Genomic DNA, 18,758 nt, shown 5'->3' with positions numbered 1-18,758 from the left:
GCCACCCAAATTTATTTTATGACCTTGGGGAAGAAATAATACAAATTAAATAAATACACAAATAAAAAACTTTGAGGCGAACTATAATTTATGTTTTTGTACAGCACCGTAGTTGTATAGCCTGTCGTCCTCCAGCAATGCTAACAAACGAGGCAGCCACGGGCGTTCACACATCGTTGTTGTCATGTAGATGCACTGCTGCGCTCATGACAGGGCGCGTGAACTGAACGAGCAGAGATAGAGAGAGAGCCCGGTCGCGCGCGCGCGCTCTCTCCGCGGAGCCAGGCGGAAGTATAGGCTTGACCGTCTCAAAACTAAGCACTGTCTTGCTCTCTCTCCCTCGCACATATTAATCAAAATAAATTGACACGATGGCAAGGTCGGAAGACTAAAGTTTAATGTGGAGCATTCGGAGATTTCTTTTTTCCTGAATTACCGCTGGTTGGGAATTGTGCTAAAATACGTTGCCTTATCTTCTCTGAAAAGCGTTCCACACATTCAGCTGACATATAAATCACACTTTAAATAAACGAAAAAACTATCCAGCGATTTAATGTTTTCTGTGATGACACAAATCTTGTGGGATGTCCTAACCGCCGGGATAATCACAAAACGCGCACACGTCCGATAATGACACGTCCAATTCGCGATCTAATGACGCCTTTGAACCGATTCGTTTTAATGAATGGTTAAAACAAATGATCTTTCCAACACTGAACTCAAGAGACGTCTGACGTCCCGTTTGCCCCCGCGCACACATTTAAAATCAGCGTGTGTGTGTGTAACATGCTGGGACACACAAGGTGGTAGAGTACATGTACAGGTAGGCTATGTTATGAAAAAATAGAGTAGGTTTTCCATCGCTATTGTAAATAAAAATTAAAAAAATAATAATAATAATTTCCTTCCTATCCCTTGCTGCCACTGAGCAAAAAAAAAAAAAAAAAAAGTCCCTACCGACCCATGACCTCAACTGACAACCAACAGGAACCAAACTTTTTTTTTATGCATTTACTGAAAAAAGTGCAATCTGTCACGACACATTAAAGAGCCACAGAATAGTAGGCCTATTTATGGTTTAATTTTCTTTGACTGACCAAATTTGAAAGTTGAGATGAAAGATGATTAAATGTTACATTCTTGGTCCTGTCTGTCAGCGCGTTGTCAAGTGTCCTCGTATGTATTTTTCACTAAATTAATAGCTATAAGTGCATACTTGCAGAAGTCTCGCACTTAATGAACAACCTCAATCCATCAAGAAACGCCACATACCTGTAGGTCGCTGCATTTCACTGCGCTTCGTGACATTTTTTCCTTTTGCGCGAAGAAGCCGTTCGGCGGAGATGTTAAAACATTTAAAATCATGCATTCATGATTATTAGGCTCCCGGTATAATCATCCTGGCGGCGAGTCTGAGTGGGTCGTTTACTCTTTAAAATAAAATACTTTATTTTACTCATTTAAGACTGCTCTTATGAGGACACTCGACAAAACGGACAGTTTGGCATAATTTGTGTGTGTTATGGTTCGTTCAAGCCTGAAAGAGAACTCGATACTGATGCACATTTTTCTGTGGGTTGTGTGTGTGTGTGTGTTTGTGTGTACTTTAGAGGAACGAGCCGCCTTGCACTTCTGATAGTCTGAGGAGCCACTCGTGTTTCTACTATTCTCCGGCGCCGCCATCTTTGTTTTGGGTCTGACGAATCGACGCGCATATTTTGCGTCAACGTATTTTTTGCGTCGACGCGTTGTCCCAGCCCTATTGTTAACATTCATTATTATTGTAATTTTATGTCCTTTGAGACACAAGGTAGTTTAACGCCGTCTCGTGACGCTTTGCAGAGTCTGCTGTGTGTGTTTGTGTGTTTTGAAGGAGACGTAGCTTTAGAGACGCTCTGAAGGACGGCGGGATCTCATGCTTTCAAAGCTAGCTCGCTATTGCTAGCCTCTCTGAAATTGCCTACCTTTAATGACGTCATATTACCTCTAGTACCATTTCATTTCCGTTTCTGTCTAATCTTTCTCTTATATTTTACATGTATTATTAGCATACTAAGCAGAAATGTAATTCTAGTAGCTATTAAGGATATCAGGATATCTTTGTTCTTAAAAGTTACAAGTAACTAAAATATAAGTGCTAGTTCTAATCTTTCTTAACAAGTAAAGTATAATTAAATACTAGACACCATTTGAATAAGAACTATCTAATGAATATATAGGCTAGTAGTATCTTTAAAAAGGTACTAGCACCTAAAGAATAAACACTAGTAGCAAATAAATAAGTACTAGTAGCATGAAAATAGATACTAGTACATTTTAAGGATTAAATAAAACGGCTTGCTATAGACGGTTGGGTTTTGGAGTTAGTGTCTGATTATGTAAGCTAGGCAGTGACACGAGTAATGAAAGCTTTAGATAGGTAAAATACTATTAATCCTGTAATTACTAACAGAATGAGAATCTGCACTTTAAATAGAGGCTCTGCAGCAGAAAGATAACTTCATGGGAACTGAGAAACCCCTGAGAAACTGAAGGTGGATGATTTTGGTGATAAGATTAAGTAGTGACTCACTGATGTCTTTAAGCATTACTGCATACATACCAAATATATCCTTTGCTCCGGGTGATTTAAGAGATGCTATTGTTCGCTTGACGTGTAATTCAGTGACAGCCTTTAAAGCAAGAGCTTGTTCCAGACAAACTCCTGTTTACTCAAGAGAAACATTGTGACTAGAATCGCTAAAATAATGATTAAGTGCCTCGGCCACTTCAGCTGAATTATTAGTCATATTATCATCAATTCATGTGGTGTCCTATCTTCTTTTTTTTAATCTACTTTTAATTTATTCAAAAATAGTAAAGTGTCTTTACCACCTTAACAAAATGTTGTCTATCATGACTTAACTTTGATCTATTAGCAGTTTTTAAAGCAAGATCCAGTTCTTTCATCAGTTTTAAAATATCTGAATATATTATCCTTGGGACTGTATGTTTTCTTAATATTTTAATGACTAAATTTGCAACTGAAATCTTTAATAGTGTTCTCAAATTTTTTGGAGAATATTAGATCTTCCTCCTGATCTTTTCCTATTAATAAATCACCACATTTAATCTGATGAACCACACTTCTGAAATCATCTAGTTTGTGTTTTGGGATGCCATAAGAATCATATTTCCTAGCGAATGAATTAAATCTTACTAGATTATTTTGGCCACTAAATCAAATTGTGTTTAGAGAGGCATTTTAACATATTAAAAGATTTTATAATTCTCTGTTAACTCAGTTACTAAAAGTGTCCTTGAGTTAGTTATTATTGTTGGCCCATTAATAAGTTCCTTAGGACTGAAATAATGAGTTACCTGTTATTATTTCTAGCTATTTTGTCATCCCAATTAATATTAAAATCTCACATAATAACCTCTTTGTTAAAATCACACTGATTTAAACACTGATTTTTTAGTTTTTTTAAGTAATAGTTTAACATTTTGGAAAAAACTTCTATTAGAAGAGGAAGATAAATTAAAATGAATACAAAGGACATTTGTGGTGATAGAATAAGATTCAGACCAATACATTCCAAATCTATACAATTTGACCAAGCGATTCACCAGTTTTCACATTAATAATAACTCCACCCCTTTAAAACCAACTCTATCTTTCCTATACGGTTTAAAACCAGGTAATAATGCTGCTGACGGGGAATTTACATCAAGCCACGTGTCAGATAACCAAAGAAAATCTCAATTGAAGTCCAGTAAAAGATGATGAATTTGATCACCTTTTGATATTATTATACTTTGTATGTTCAAATGATCACCTAAGAAACCCTTTGGCTCCACTTTAGGATCCCAAAAAGTTCTTGATTGATTTACGCCCCATTTCCTATTCTTTAAGATGGCTTGATTTATAATGTCCTTTTTACGTTTTGCATAGACTAAGCACATAAGAAGTATAAACCAAAGTTCCCAGAACTGGAAATGATCCGTTTGGGAAATAAAAAGCATGCATCCACTAGACATTGGATTTAATGCAGTACGTCATCTCAAAATCCGTCAATGGTGGGGAAAGAGTTAATGCATTTAATGTTAACAAATGAAACCTTATTGTAAAGTGTTACCTTTTTTTGATCAAATTTTCTATCCTTTAATATTAATAAATGCAGTGAACAGTAAACGGCTGTATTTTTATCAACTAACATTAACACGGATTAATAAATGCTGTAAAGACTGTACAGGTTTTGATGACAGGATTTTCTTGGTTTTAAATGTAAATGTTAAAAATAATTGACTGCGTTTAAAAGAAAAATGCTAATAGCTTATTTTAGTATTCAAGCTCCATACACGGCATGATTCATAATAAAAATACTTCACCGCTGGCAAAATGAGATTTCAAAACTTTGCTGCCAATACAGAAAGGCGAAAACGTTTTTGATATCAGTCCTTCCTGACTAGAGAAAACAGGACTAGTTTCTTCCTTTTTTGCAAATAGAAAGGAAACTTCAACACCCATTATGCACTGGGCCAAAGCCACTCCCACCAGTCTGCTATGGATACTTAGAGTCAAATACTGCCTTTCTTTAGTAGGAAATAACTCTTAAGTTTTCAGACCTGGAGGTGTCAAAAGACTTGACAAATAAACGTTCTCAGAGACGCTCATGGGCCGAGAAATTCATGAGGAAGTCATTTTGCATTTGCATATACTATCAGGATTGAAATAAAAAGCGGTTCTTTAAAGTTACACTTCAACACTGGACACAGATGGCTGATAAAGACGTATCTTTTTATTTAACCCATGGGATTGAACTTGTACAATGCATATCTTTACAACAATTATTCACTAAGTGACAAATTTCAGCCACTATTACAGACCAAATAACTATACATCACATTTCTGGGTTCCTTTTTAATGTTTTAACTCAAAATGTGTCCTTCATTAAACACAATGAAAAAGAAAAATTAAACCATCGGACAAAAGCAAAGCAGTGTTTATCCTGTTTTAACCCAACATCGATTCTCACCAAATCATTTTCTCATTGTTAAGCGTCTAGCTAATGTACCACTGAACATGTTAAAGTTACATAAGAAAAAAACTAAACAAAAACACATGGCACTGTTGAGAGGTTCACCATTAAAAATACACAACCAATGAAGGGAACCAGGGCTGAAGATGCGGAAAACATAAAAGAAAGGGGGAAAAAAATCATAGCACTTATTTTGAATATGTATTTCTATTGTGTGATGTTCACAAGACACATTTTGAGAACAGGAGCGAAAAAAGACGTAACCGTGAAACCCTCGAATGCAAAAGTCCTTTAAATCTCCACCAGTTTCCAATGATCCACCCGTTCCTACTTGTGAGATTAAATTGAAATATTGTAAAATTACTGTCATTGGTTTGTTCAGATGAAGTTGTAGAAAAGAAAGTAGTACACTAGTATTCTGGCTAAAGATTGTGAAATAGAGCAGTGCAACATGGCTATAGTTTTACCGTAACGTACAACAACAACAACAACATACACATTAACGGTGCATAAATGTTCAGCTTGTTCTGTTTTCCTTCTTTCCTTCTGCTACACCAGCCAGATGAACATGATGAAGTCTATATATTACTGACATGTTGGAATTTGAGTTTGGCATTTAAAGTTAGTTGTGTATTTCACATAAAATGTGAGTGAAAAGAACATTTCACAGTTCAGCTAAAGCGCCATTTTGAAGGGAGTGGCTGAAAATAAAATAAAAATAAATGCGTTCTGTGCACTGCCCCGTTAACACCACAAAACTGCAATCAAATCAATGCAAACCGGCAGCTTGTTCAGTAACGGCAGCCCATAAATCTCTACAAAAAAATAGAAATGAAACGAAATTATACATTCAAGCTTCATACAGCCCCATATCAGCAGACAACAGCAAGTAAACAACTGCAGATTTCTCCATTTTGGTCTCGAATCCCCTCCATAGTGCACAAAATAATAAGGATACAAAAGTAGAATTATTTCATTTTTAAATAGTGTAGCAGCTTGATTTTCATCTTAAATAGTGAGCCTCTGGATGGACACGTATGGGGCTTTGAGGGAAGGAGGTGATTGTCCTACGTGTTTGTGTGTGTTTCATAGGGGGCCGTGTGTGTGTGTGTGATAAGATGATTTTTTTAGAAGAAGAAACGCCTCTCTGTGCATCTGAACCCAGATGGGTTCGGTTTATGTCCTCAACCAGAGAAGCTTTCAATCAGTTCACTTTCAAAACGCCCCTCCGTCACAAACCGCGCTCGTTTTTTTAGGACTTCATCCATTCTCTTCCTCAAGTCGATCAGTCTCAGCTGATCTGGACTCAAAATCGCCCTCCTCTTGCGTTTGGGGGGGGAGGAGGAGGCAGAGAGCAGCTCTTCCTCTAAACGACGGGACACGCGAGCTGTGATTGGCCGTCTCAGCTGGACGCAGTGGCGATGGGTTTCTTGAGCTGCTGTGAGCGTAGTTCTCGCGTACGGGACTCCAGCAGGAGGTCGTAGCAGGTGTTGCACACCAGAACCGGGTCGTAAAGCTGCTGGTCTGGGATGGGCAGCTTCAGTTGACAGCAGTCTTTACAAAACACGTTACCACAGTTCCTGCCAGAATATCACACATTCAATCAATCAATCAATCAATCAATCAATCACATTCTATCCAACAACCAAGCGATTCAACTATTTATAGCACATATGATTGATTTTCTTTGTTTATTGTATGAATAGTGTTGCTCTTGTTAACTAAAACTATTATAAACCGTTTTTAGTCATTGAAATAAAAGCGGAAGTAAAATATGAATATATTAGAACTTAAACGTCGTTCAGTTAATAGCCAAGGCAACATGTCTAATTGTATTTTTTGTTGAAGTAATAAAAACGAAGAAAAAAAACTAAATAGAAATATTTAACAAAACTAATAAAAATGACAAAAAGCAAGTAACAAAAATACAAAACCTAAACGAAAATGAAAATATAAAGATAAAAGCTAATTCAAAATATTAAGTCTATGATGAATATAAAAAAAAAAAACACTGGCTATATTCTAAAAATTAACCAACTGATTGCATATAAATCCAATATTCAAATCCAATAAACTAATCAATTACATGCACTATAAATAGTGTTGTTCTTGTTAACTAAAACTATTAAAAAAATGTTTTTGGCAAAAAACAAACATGATCAACTTGCACTGGCAACTAAAATGAAAAACCGAAACTGAAATAAAAGCTAAATAGAAATATTTAAATATTTATTATTAAATATTTAAAAAAACATCAAAAGCAAAAATTTACTAAAACCTAAACAAATTAAAGTATATAAAAATAAGAGCTAGTTTAAAATATTAGTAATACTTCAATAGTATATCAATAAAACTAATAATAAAATTAACCAACCAATCACATGTTAGTCTATAAATTCTATCTTTAATCAAATACAATGCTATTAATCCAATCAAATATTCTAATCAAAGTTTAAAATCAAATCTAATGTACAAGCATCAAAAACAGGACACTTTCATCTTATAAGCACTGATCAAATGAGCTATTTTAATTATATGTGATGAATCAATTGTGAATTCAGTACATTTACTAAATATATAACATGACTTAAAATCTCAGTTAATAAATTTAGGTCTAGGTGACAAGAAGAAGCTTGGCAACCCTTTACAATCAACAAGTCATATTCAGCGGATCCATCCATTTCTACTCTCTACACACGATGCACAGGCGGTCAGTGCAGTTCGGTGTGTGTGAGGTGTGTGAGGTGTGTGAGGGATCTGGAGACGAGACCCACCTGCAGTGATGCCGACGCTTGGCCATCCAGAACTCGCAGTCGCAGTTGAAACAGTGAGAAGCCATGTGATCCGGGACCCATCTGGTGACCTGAGAGACAAGGCTATTAGTTGCACTGAGAACAACTGAGCGGCATTACGCCTGTTTCACACACACTCCGTATGCAGTGTGTATGTGGTGCAGGAGCAGACGCGCTCATGTGCTTTCACATATGCCACGTTTCAGTGCGCAACTGATCCGCTGTATACCACAAACACAACATTTATTCACTATTTATTTCAAATCCAAAAGTTGTTACTAACATTTTTTGTCAGAATTGCAATTCTCTTTTTGTACACAGTACAGTTATACAGTCTTTCATAGGCTTATTCACATTTAAACAACGTATTATTTAATGCATTACTTTTATATATTCATTTGCTCAAGCAAGTTGCAAAAACATTTAAACGTACCTTTCTTGTATTAAAATCACAAATATTAAATTAAAACTTACAATTGACAAAAACAGCTGACTCTCATGCTTATCTCTTTAGCATTTAAATCTATATATAAAAAGACTCGCGGGTCGTACAGAACTTTTGTTTCTCCACTTCAATGATGAGTGTCATCAATTATGCAGCCTTTTTGTTCAGTGTGTTTCTCAGACCACAAGCCTGTCACGTGATTATCACTTTATGCGGAGATACCTCGCCTGCACATAACAAACTGTATTTCACAATAAAAAACATTTTAATTTTGACAGCATCAGTTATTTTTGCTACTCATGGTAAGTGTTTGGCCTTTCTTTGCTTTACCCCAGGCTTAAAGTAAAAATATGACTCTGAAAAATAGTAGTATAATTGAATTAAACGCATTTATGGTGAGATACCAAAAATGTCAAGCAAAAATAGAATCGGTTTCGTTTTAGTTTTATTTATAAAGCACTTTTGCACAACTGACCTTTGAACAAAGTGCTGTACAATATCCAAAACACAAAGACAACCATAAAAAACACAACAATAAAACCACAGTTAAATAACAGCGAAATAAACCCCTTAGTTTTAATAGCCTACACGAACAACTACTATACCCCATTAAATGCTAATGCGAGGAGGTATTCCTTAAGCCTATGTTTAAAAACACTAAATGTGGGTGCCGATCTGAGAGAAAGGGGTCGATCATTCCTATCGCAACAAAAGCTCGATCTCCACTTCTCCGTTTTGTTCTAGGAGTCGTTAAAACCAGCTGGTCAGCTGACCTTAAAGACATTTAAGCTTAAAGATATGTCTCAATCAAATTTAGCAAATATTTAAACTTTTTCTATAATCGATCTGTAGCCATTGTAGAAAACTGAAAACTGGAGTAATATGGTCTCTCTTACGAGTACCTGACAAAAGCCTCGCACCTGCATTTTGGACCAGTTGTAAACGCTTAATGATTTATTTATGCCGACATATAGTGAATTGCAATAATCTAGCCTTGTAAATATAAAAGCATGAGTTTTTCGAGATCACGCGTGGACAAAAATGGTTTCACCTTCGCTATTAATCTCAACAAGTGATAAAAACAAGACTTAACCACGGAATATATCTGTTATAATTCTGTAATATTTATAATATATTAATATTTACATTAATTCTGTAATATTTATTATAGTGTTATAATCACTGTAATATTTCTCAGACTTGAGATCACGGTCAAGAAGAACTCCTTAATTTCGCACTAATGGCTAAAACACCCAGATCTCGGACAGACGGAAACGATCGCTGCACTGCTGTGTACGCACCGCTCCTGGAACGCATTGACGGACCGTATCCGCGTGCAGTGTAAACGCTCTAACCGGTTAACACGGGTGCGGGAACAAGTACGCACTGCAAACGGAGTGTGTGTGAAACGGGCGTTAGTAGGAAAGAGTGTGATCCCTCACCTCGGTGTCCTTTCTCTCGACACGGTCCCAGCTGCCCTCACTGAAGCGATCCTCGCTGTGATTGGACAGAGAGTCTTCCTCATCACTGCCGTCTGACTCGCGCAGGCACGTCTGGAGGGGCGAGAGACAGAAGATACTCAATGCAAACCCCATTCACACCTGGTATTAAGATGCATGTGAGCACCACATTTGCAGTGAAAACACGAATGCATCCTAAAGGAGCAGCTACACATCCGTCAATCAAACACTGCACGGTAATATTTCACAATATTAGTTTTTTTTTTACTGTATTTCTTGAAAAAATGCAGCCTTGGTGACCCGAAAAGACTTTTCAAAACGTTACAAATGCATAAATGTTTGGGTTGTGAAATATGAAAACTTTAGCCGATAACCGATAATCTTTTATATTTGAAAGCCGCTAACCGATATATTGGCAGATAAATCTAAATCACTTAAAAAAAGGAAAATACAGTTAAGTGCAACACAAGTCTGTCAAATAGGCTATATAAAATTATATAGGACATCATTATAATTGTGTGCTTGGGGCATGGCTTTTAATGGTGAGACTTTTGTTTTTGTCAAAAGACTCTCAAAAAATATTAAAAAATTTGGATTTATCGGCCAATAAATCCCAAAAAATTATTTACGTATGAAACTAAAACAACCAGTAGGTGGCGGCAAGTCACTGTTAATGGTCGATTCATTCAATCATTCATTCAACAGATTCATTCAAATGGACTGATTCATTCAGTGATGAAACACTGCCGTGTGTTGCTCAGAGATGAACAACACTTTCTGCTGTGGGTTTGTTTGAAACTATTTTTGTTGGCAAAATAGATCGGATTGTGGACACAATATTGCCTGTTTTTGCTCTGTGTGATTCAAGTGGTCGACCTAGGAGTTCAGAGAGCTGTTAGTGTTATAAATATACAATTTTTATATTATTTTTACTCTGAAACACATTTAATTAAATCATAAAACAATTAGTCGGCTGTTTCTGTTTTTACATTTCCCAAATTTAAGACCTCTTAAAATTATATTTAAGATTTCTGTTATACCATTTAAGATATTTAAGACTTTAATACCCTTAAATTGATAAAACTGAAGAGTCTTCTGGACCCACAGGGACCATGATAAATTCACTTTCATTGAAATCAGTTTGCATGTCCATACACCGGTCTGATAGGAACATAGACTTACGATATCATCCTCATAGTCGACGTCCGGTTCGGAGGGTGGTGTGCAGAACTGTTTGCTCTCTAGTTTGAGCTGGAGCTGTCGAACCTGCCGCCTCAACACCTCCACCTCCTGTTTGTAATTGGATTCGATCTGTCGTAGCCGCTGCTGCACTGCGTCCACAGCCACCGGCAAACCGTCATCGTCCAGGTACGCGGGCGTCTGAGATGGAGCCAGAGATCCGCCTGAGGAGGGTGAAGAATGGGAGGGTAGAAGCTGCCGGAAGGACGGTCCCATTGCTAACGAAGAGGCGGCTGAGGAACAAAGCGCGGCGTAGCTTGAGTTCTTCACGGCGGAAAACCAACCCGACTGGATTGGACTTCCAGGAGTGCGCAAAGGGTCACGACGACAACACGGCCCACCGTTTGCACTTCCACCTTGGGCGCGAAGAAGCTTGTTTGCCAATCGACGGCCATGATAGCTCCCGTGTTGAATGGCGCCACCGCAGGCCGACTGGACAAGGCCCTGGACGCTGTCCCATTGGGAGCCAAGTAGGGAAAGATCAGTCAACTGGCTTTGGGAAATAAGACGCCGTGCTGCTTTGGCGTAGTCGGCAGGGGGTGGCCGATCTCTCACAGAAACAAGCTCTCCATTTCTTAACGCCTCAGTCTTTTTTGCTTCAACAGGGATGTGTGATTCAATACTAGCTGGAGCGATGTCGCTTTGCTCCATTAGCGTCTCCACTGATGCCTCCATTGGAGAAAAGTGTTCGAGCTCGGAGTTCAAAGAGCTGCTAGTGTTTTCTACGTGTGCAAAGCCATTACAAAGAGAAGTTGAATTTGAGGTTGTGGAAGTCATTTCTGCAGTCCTGACTTCCTCTTCCTGCTGTAAAGGTGGGAGGGGACTGATTGGGATTGGAGGCAGGGCTTGATTTAAAACAGGAAGAGGTGGGGCCTGATCTAATGCTAAGGGGTGGGGCAAAGATGGCAGTGGCTGGGTTGTCAAACAAGGCTCCACCCTTACATCATCCTCTTGTTGCTCGCAAGATATCGAAGAACCTTTTTCCTCACACGTCTCCAACTCCTGCTCATCGCTGACCAATCCAGTGATCAACGTGTCCTGGATCGCCAACGGCTGATTGGACTCCAGCGTTGGCCGTCCCTCCTGGCAGTGCTTATTCAGGTTAGGGTCACTTGAGTTGCGAGTGAGCGTCACGCCGTTCTCACAAGCAGACACCAAGTTGTCCATCGACCGTGTTTTGGGGAGCCTGAGTGAATGGAAAAACACACAATGTCAATATGCTTCAGTTTTCCACAAGAGGGCAGAATCTGAACACACAACTCAAAGCAACTCGGTTTATAAAGGTTTATAAAAAAATAAGTTTTTTATAAATAAAGTTTCTATTTCATAATATACAATAAACAAAGAAGTTTAGAAAATAGGTGTTATTTTTAGTCTAGAAAATATTTTGGTAAAACAAAAGGCAAGTAAAGCAAACTAAATGCATTATAAAAAATAAAACTATAAAATTTGATAAAAAATATTTCATGCTTCATAAAATACTTTGCTTTATGTTTAACAAAATTAATGGCTCTTATAAATATTTTGCTAAAAAACATTGAAAATGTCACTAAGGCAAGTAAAGCAAACTTAATATTTTAAATATTATATTTTTAAAAATTATTTAATGCTTCATTAAAAAGTGTTCAAACATAAAAACACTTAAAAATATTTTGTTAAAAAAACACTGAAAAATTGGTCAGAGCAAGTAAAGCAAATATTGCTTTATAAAAAATTAAATGTTAAATGTATAAAAAGTAATACATTAATAGTTTTACATATACAGGTCTATGCTTTATAACGTTATAAAATATACATGTTATAAAGCTTTATTTATATTATTATATGTATATTTATAATGTTATAAAGCATATACATGTAAAACTATTAATTTATTACTTTTTATACATTTAATATTTAATTTTTAATAAAGTAATACATTAATAGTTTTACATGTATATGCTTTATAACATTATAAAATATACATATAATAATATAAATAAAGCTTTATAACATGTATATTTTATAACTTTATATTAATTAATGTATTACTTTTTATACATTTAACATTTAATTTTTTATAAAACAAATGTTTGCTTTACTTGCCCTAGTGGCAAAACAAAAAGAAAACTAAATATTTTATATAAAATTTGTCAGTATTTTTGTTAAACAAAAAGCCTAAATAACTTAAAATGATTTTGTAAAAAAAAAAAAAAGTGTCACCAAGGCAAGTAAAGCAAACAATATTTTATTAAAAAAATGTTTTTTGTTTATGCTTTAATGTATAATAATATAGATTTATAACAGTACTTTGCTTTTTGTTTGATAAAAATAATGACACCTAATATTTTGCATAAAAGCAAAAAACATAAAAAAAATTCACCAGGACAAGTAAAGCAAACTTAATGCTTTGCAAAACAACACAAAATTTAATGCTTTTTAAAAACGATTTAATGCCTTATGAAAATAAAATACTGACACTTGAAAGTCCTGCAATCTGTAAATTTACTGGCAGTAGAAAGTTGGTTGGAACAGATTTATCAAAGCAACATTTGGCCAAGTGTAATTGTCAAGCAGTGTAATGTGCGGTTAGTGAGCTGAACGTGAGCGTCACCTGTCGAGCGAGCGCGAGGTGAACTCCTCTCCTTGTGCTGAAGGGCTCAGGTAGATCTCCATGGCGTCTTCAGCCGCGGTGCACGGTGATGATGTCGGCAGATAAACGGCTGTCCACAACTGAAGAGCCCGCGTGTGACATACGGGCTGCAAAACCTGCAACAGAGGGAATCACAGACATCATGACACACACACACACCAACGTCTTAAATCCAAGACATTTATTGGGCATTACAAATTTTAAACAGTTCTCTTAAAATATCATACAAAGTTATAGAAATTTCTATAGTAAATATAAGTTGTTTAGCTCTAAAATACTTTAAAATATACAGTCAATCCAAAAATGATTTAGACACAAGATATAATTTTTTATATTTTTTTACTAGTGGGGGGAGGACAGAATAGATAATTTATGCAATAAAGTAAACACTGACATAGTCCACTGTATGATGAATTTTTAGGTATAATATTAGTAAAATGTATAACAATTGGGATTAAAAATGATTCAGACACTTTGACCTGATCATGTTCTGATGAAGTGTTTTTTCTTTAATTGCTAATGCAGCTTTTTACACCACAGACTGAACAACATGAAGCATTGCTTGGTAATTGCTTGAGATAAACTGGTATTATCTAATTGTGTAGTTAAATTTAACAGCTGACAGATATTCAACAATTCATTTGTGAGCAGTGTTGGGGGTAACTTATTACAAGTAACTTGAGTTACGTAATCAGATTACTTTTTCAAGTAACTAGTGAAGTAACGCATTACTTTTTCAATTTACAACAAAATATCTGAGTTACTTTTTCAAATAAGTAACGCTAGTTACTTTTTCACATTTATTGACTGACAGCTCTCCTGTCCCCATGTTGAGAGAAATAAAGTGAGGTGTTGTGTGCATTTGCATTGAACATTCATTTACTCATCTCACTTGCACAAAAACATTCAGTATTCCTCAAAATGAATAAAAACAGTCAAATGCAATCTCAGAATTTTGTGCAAAAGTTTTATAATTAACTATGTTAAATTACACAAATATACTTTATGTATTTAATCTCACTTTATTAACCAAAGTCTTTGCTGCTGACCTACAATGATCTAATTCAACCATACTAATAAGCAAAAATGACTTTAGATTAGGTTTAGAAATAAGAGTGTTGAACTTCCTTCTCCTGTAGTTGAAAGGTTTGTTTGAGCGGCGCCCTCTACTGTACAGTAGTAAATATGCATTTCCTTCAGCCTTAGGCTTATTCATTTAACTTTTGATGTGAAAGGGCCTTAACAATTGGCAAAATAGATTGTTTTAGCTGTTATTAAAAAACAAACAAACAAGCCCATGCAGGTGAGAAAAAGTAACGCAAAAGTAATGTAACGCATTACTTTCCATAAAAAGTAGCTAAGTAACGTACTTAGTTACTTTTTTGGGGAGTAACGCAATATTGTAATGCATTACTTTTAAAAGTAACTTTCCCCAACACTGTTTGTGAGTGTTGTTGTATTACAAAGTTACACGAGTTTAGTAGACTGAATTTAGCATTTGAGGTATAAATGGTGATATCAGAGTTTCCAGCAAGAGATTCCTTGCCAATCCTGTTTTCTGTATTTGTCAGATTACGGCTCTCTATCGAGCCTGCCATTCCTGTTTCTCTCTATAGTAAGTAGATTACTGAAACTCTTGGTAGCTTTGGGAGAGTTCTGCAATTCCTGTTTTTGAGTCTCACTGTTTGAATAGTTATGCTGATACCAATTAGGATTGGTAATGCTCTCAGTCTAGTACCGGTTTCCAAAACCTGTATACGACATTTACATGCTTTGTTCCGATTCCCATATTTATACTACAATGTAAAGTTCCCTTTTTTGGACTCGAGACGAGCTTGGAAGACTACAGGGACGCACAGCTTGTGTTCTCAATAAAGAAACCTTCTTAAGATACAACTTAAGAAGAGTCTCCTGGTCTGCGCTTCTGAGTTTTCTACACTTTGGGAGAAAAAGTTCACAACAGAGTCTGACAGAAGGACGGACAAAACCAGTGAAATATCAACTGATTTAATAACAGAGTGGTTGTCATATTTTGTTACCATTTTCGAAACTGTAGCGAATATACTGAAAATATTGAACGTGTCTGAATAAATTTTGGTTTGACTATATACTTTAGCAAATTTATATAACATTTTTTATATATATTTATTTATTTATCCTTTATTTTACCAGGATAGTCCCATTGAGATAAAAATCTCTTCTTCCAGGGAGTCCTGGCCAAAATGGCAGCACAAAAAGTTTCACATATACACAATACAAACATAAAATTCAAAAATCGTACATAAAATGTAACCCAGCACTCATAAAATGGCAACAAAAGTTACTTTACAAAACATGCACACGTTTCCTTTAAATTGGTCAATAAGAGATTTTTTAAAACGTTTAAAGAGGGGAGAGTTCGTATCATTATTATACTCTGCAGCTCATTCCATAACCAGGGAGCATAGGAAGAAAAGGCAGTTTTACCAAGCTCTGAACGTACTCTAGGAACCTTTAAAAGCAGTTTTGCACTAGATCTAGTGCTATAATTACAGATACAATAAGATAATAGACGACAGATATAAATTGGTAATTTGCCTAACAATGCCTTAGCAATAAACATCAACATGTGTATTTTTCTCCTTTGAAACAAAGAAGTCCAACACACCAATTCATATAAAGTACAATGATGAGTGCGTGAGGAGGCACTCGTCACAAAGCGTAAGGCAGCATGGTAAACACAATCCAATGTTTTTAGCGACGATGAACCTGCATGCATATAAATCACATCACCGTAATCCAATACTGAGAGGAAACAGCTTTGAATAATTCTCTTTCTTGTAGGGCTGCTCGATTATGGAAAAAATCATAATCACGATTATTTTGGTCAGTATTGAAATCACGATTATGTAACACGATTATTTCACATGACTTTGGGAACATGTTGCATTTATTAAAAGACACCTTTCAACAACTCTTAAAAAAATCTAAATTTGAACATTTATTGTACTTTTTGAAATATTAAAACAGACCTCTAAACTCACAAGTGGTGAAAAAGAAGACATTTTTACAAAGTAATTAGTTGTAGGGGGTCACCAGGGCGTTATTTGCCTTTATAAAGGACAATTTATTAAACCTTACTAAATATGTTTTATGTCAAATTCTTACATTTTATCAAATTCAGTTTTAATAAAAAGGGTTGTTATCTATTAAATTAATGTACACTGCAAAATTACAACTGTGTAAATATTATGAGATTAATGTTTAAACAAAAAATAAAATAAAAAATAAAATCAATGATGCCTTTGCCTTTAAACAATAAATCAATAGGTGGTGATAAGTGACCGTCTTAATAAATGAATCATTGAGTCATTCATTAAAACGATTCGTTCAAAATAATAAATCACACAGTAACAAAACACAGCGCTTAGTGATGCTTTTCTTTTGTAACTATTTTCGTCGGTGAAATAGAACAAAACCAGTCAATATTCCGTCTAAAATGTAAGTTACTACATATAAACTAGGCTACTTGTTTATAAAACTATAAATTCAGTGTAACATTTGCAATCGTGATATTATAGAACAGCCCTTAGTCGTGTTATGTTACTTAACTATATCATATAGCCTATAATAAATACAAAAAACTCAACATTTCTACCTCAGTATGTTTCTTCTGTGAGTTTTTGTGTGAGCTGTTAGGCTCATTTGTTTTGATTTGTCACTTACTGTATGTCTCTCTCACACAAAGGCAGCGCAGCTTCCAGAAACTACCGATCTCTGTTTACACTGACTGTACAAGATCAAAACCATCTCGCGTTTCGATCGGTCGGGCAAGTAAAACGCTCTTTCACTTGAAACTTAAAAATCCCCTTTTCCCGGACAAACAGACACGTTTTATGTCGCTCCCTGTGTTCATTCTCGAGGTGCTGTAAAGCGGAACAGATGATCAGGCCATGTGCGCGCGCGCTGCCGTTCGCTTGAACTGAGGCGATACAGTGATCGAGCAGAAATGAATGAAATTTTAGATGTTAAAGAGATCTCGACAGCTCGAGAGGCGTCTATGGTCTCACTCCAGTCTATATTAAATTAGCCAATTGTTATTGTGAAGTTTATTGTGCTTGCAGTTTATGAGGCTGAGAGAGTTTAAGGCTTCGGGAGGGACGGATGTGCGCGTGCGCGAGTCATTCAGAACACAAGACAAAATAACATGACAAAATAATCGTTTTTACTCGATTGAACTATTTTGGAGATCGTTGGGAGCTAAAATCGAAATTGAAATCAAAATTCGATTAATTGCACAGCCCTACTTTCTTGCTTCAAAAGGAAAACATTTCTTTAAACGAAAGAGGAAACCCAGTTTTGGTCTAAGCTTTTTCAAGAGATTTTCAATATGTACATTAAAACCTAATTTTTCATCCAACCATATGCCTAAGTATTTATAACAATTTACTCTTTCTATACAGTCCCCCTCTAAACTTAAAATCGAGCGATCTGTGTTGATGGAACAACGGGTGAAAAGAATATAATTCGTTTTTTTCGTGTTTAAAACCAGTTGCAGACTTGACAATGAGAGTTGCAAAGACCGAAAAGAATCTTGCAGAAGCTCTATGGCTTGATTTAATTTTAAAGTTAAAATAGCCTTTCGAGTCTCTATTTAGAAGCTTATAATTATAATCGTTAACTAAAACGATTAAAAACATTTCTGTTAATTGAAAAAAATATGATATAAATTAAGTATAAATATTAGTTAAAAATGTTGCCTGACTGATATAAGTTTAAGTTGAAGCATTACAATTATTAACTGGAAATAATTAAAAACTACAATTGAAATAAAAATAAATTCAACCTAAATAGCAATCTTTAAAAACAACAACAAAAAATAAATGAAATGACTAAAATTTAAACTAAAATTAACATTAAAAGTATAAAAATAAAAAATATTCAAAATATAAAATTATAATAATTAAACTAAAATAACACTACCTGTGAAATGAGATACTAGTAACAAATCAGAAATAAAGCAGCTCTGCAGAAAAGTGTAAAGTAGTTTGTTTCTATATAAAAATGTTGATACAATGTAAAGTATTTGCTCTGGCTATTGTTTTAAATAATTTAGGATTAATCGCTGCCCAGCACTAGTTAGTATGCTTGTTATGGTCAGTTGTTGACGTTGTACAAGCAGAAGTGACG

The 18,758-nt window shown here is 35.5% G+C and overlaps 1 protein-coding gene across 6 annotated transcripts in view; it reads right to left on the bottom strand.

The window, feature by feature from the left end:
• Positions 1 to 4,761: 4,761 nt before the first annotated feature.
• The window catches only part of mtmr4 (myotubularin related protein 4), a 94,813-nt gene continuing 80,816 nt past the window's right edge, over positions 4,762 to 18,758 (bottom strand). For all 6 annotated transcript variants that reach the window (XM_077222459.1, XM_077222467.1, XM_077222462.1 and 3 more), the window contains 5 exons: positions 13,551 to 13,705; positions 10,901 to 12,143; positions 9,701 to 9,811; positions 7,796 to 7,884; positions 4,762 to 6,601 (listed from right to left, as the gene is read on the bottom strand). In XM_077222459.1, coding sequence (XP_077078574.1) covers positions 6,424 to 6,601; positions 7,796 to 7,884; positions 9,701 to 9,811; positions 10,901 to 12,143; positions 13,551 to 13,705 — 1,776 coding nt within the window. In that variant the 3' untranslated portion in view covers positions 4,762 to 6,423. The remainder of the gene's footprint in view (positions 6,602 to 7,795; positions 7,885 to 9,700; positions 9,812 to 10,900; positions 12,144 to 13,550; positions 13,706 to 18,758) is intronic.

The sequence above is a fragment of the Siphateles boraxobius genome, unplaced genomic scaffold (assembly GCF_051911475.1).
Source record: "Siphateles boraxobius isolate OS27281-9 unplaced genomic scaffold, OSU_SipBor_1 120, whole genome shotgun sequence".
Taxonomy (NCBI): Eukaryota; Metazoa; Chordata; class Actinopteri; order Cypriniformes; family Leuciscidae; genus Siphateles; species Siphateles boraxobius.
Note: the sequence above shows the minus strand (reverse complement) of the source record. Positions and strands in the feature narration are given on the sequence as shown.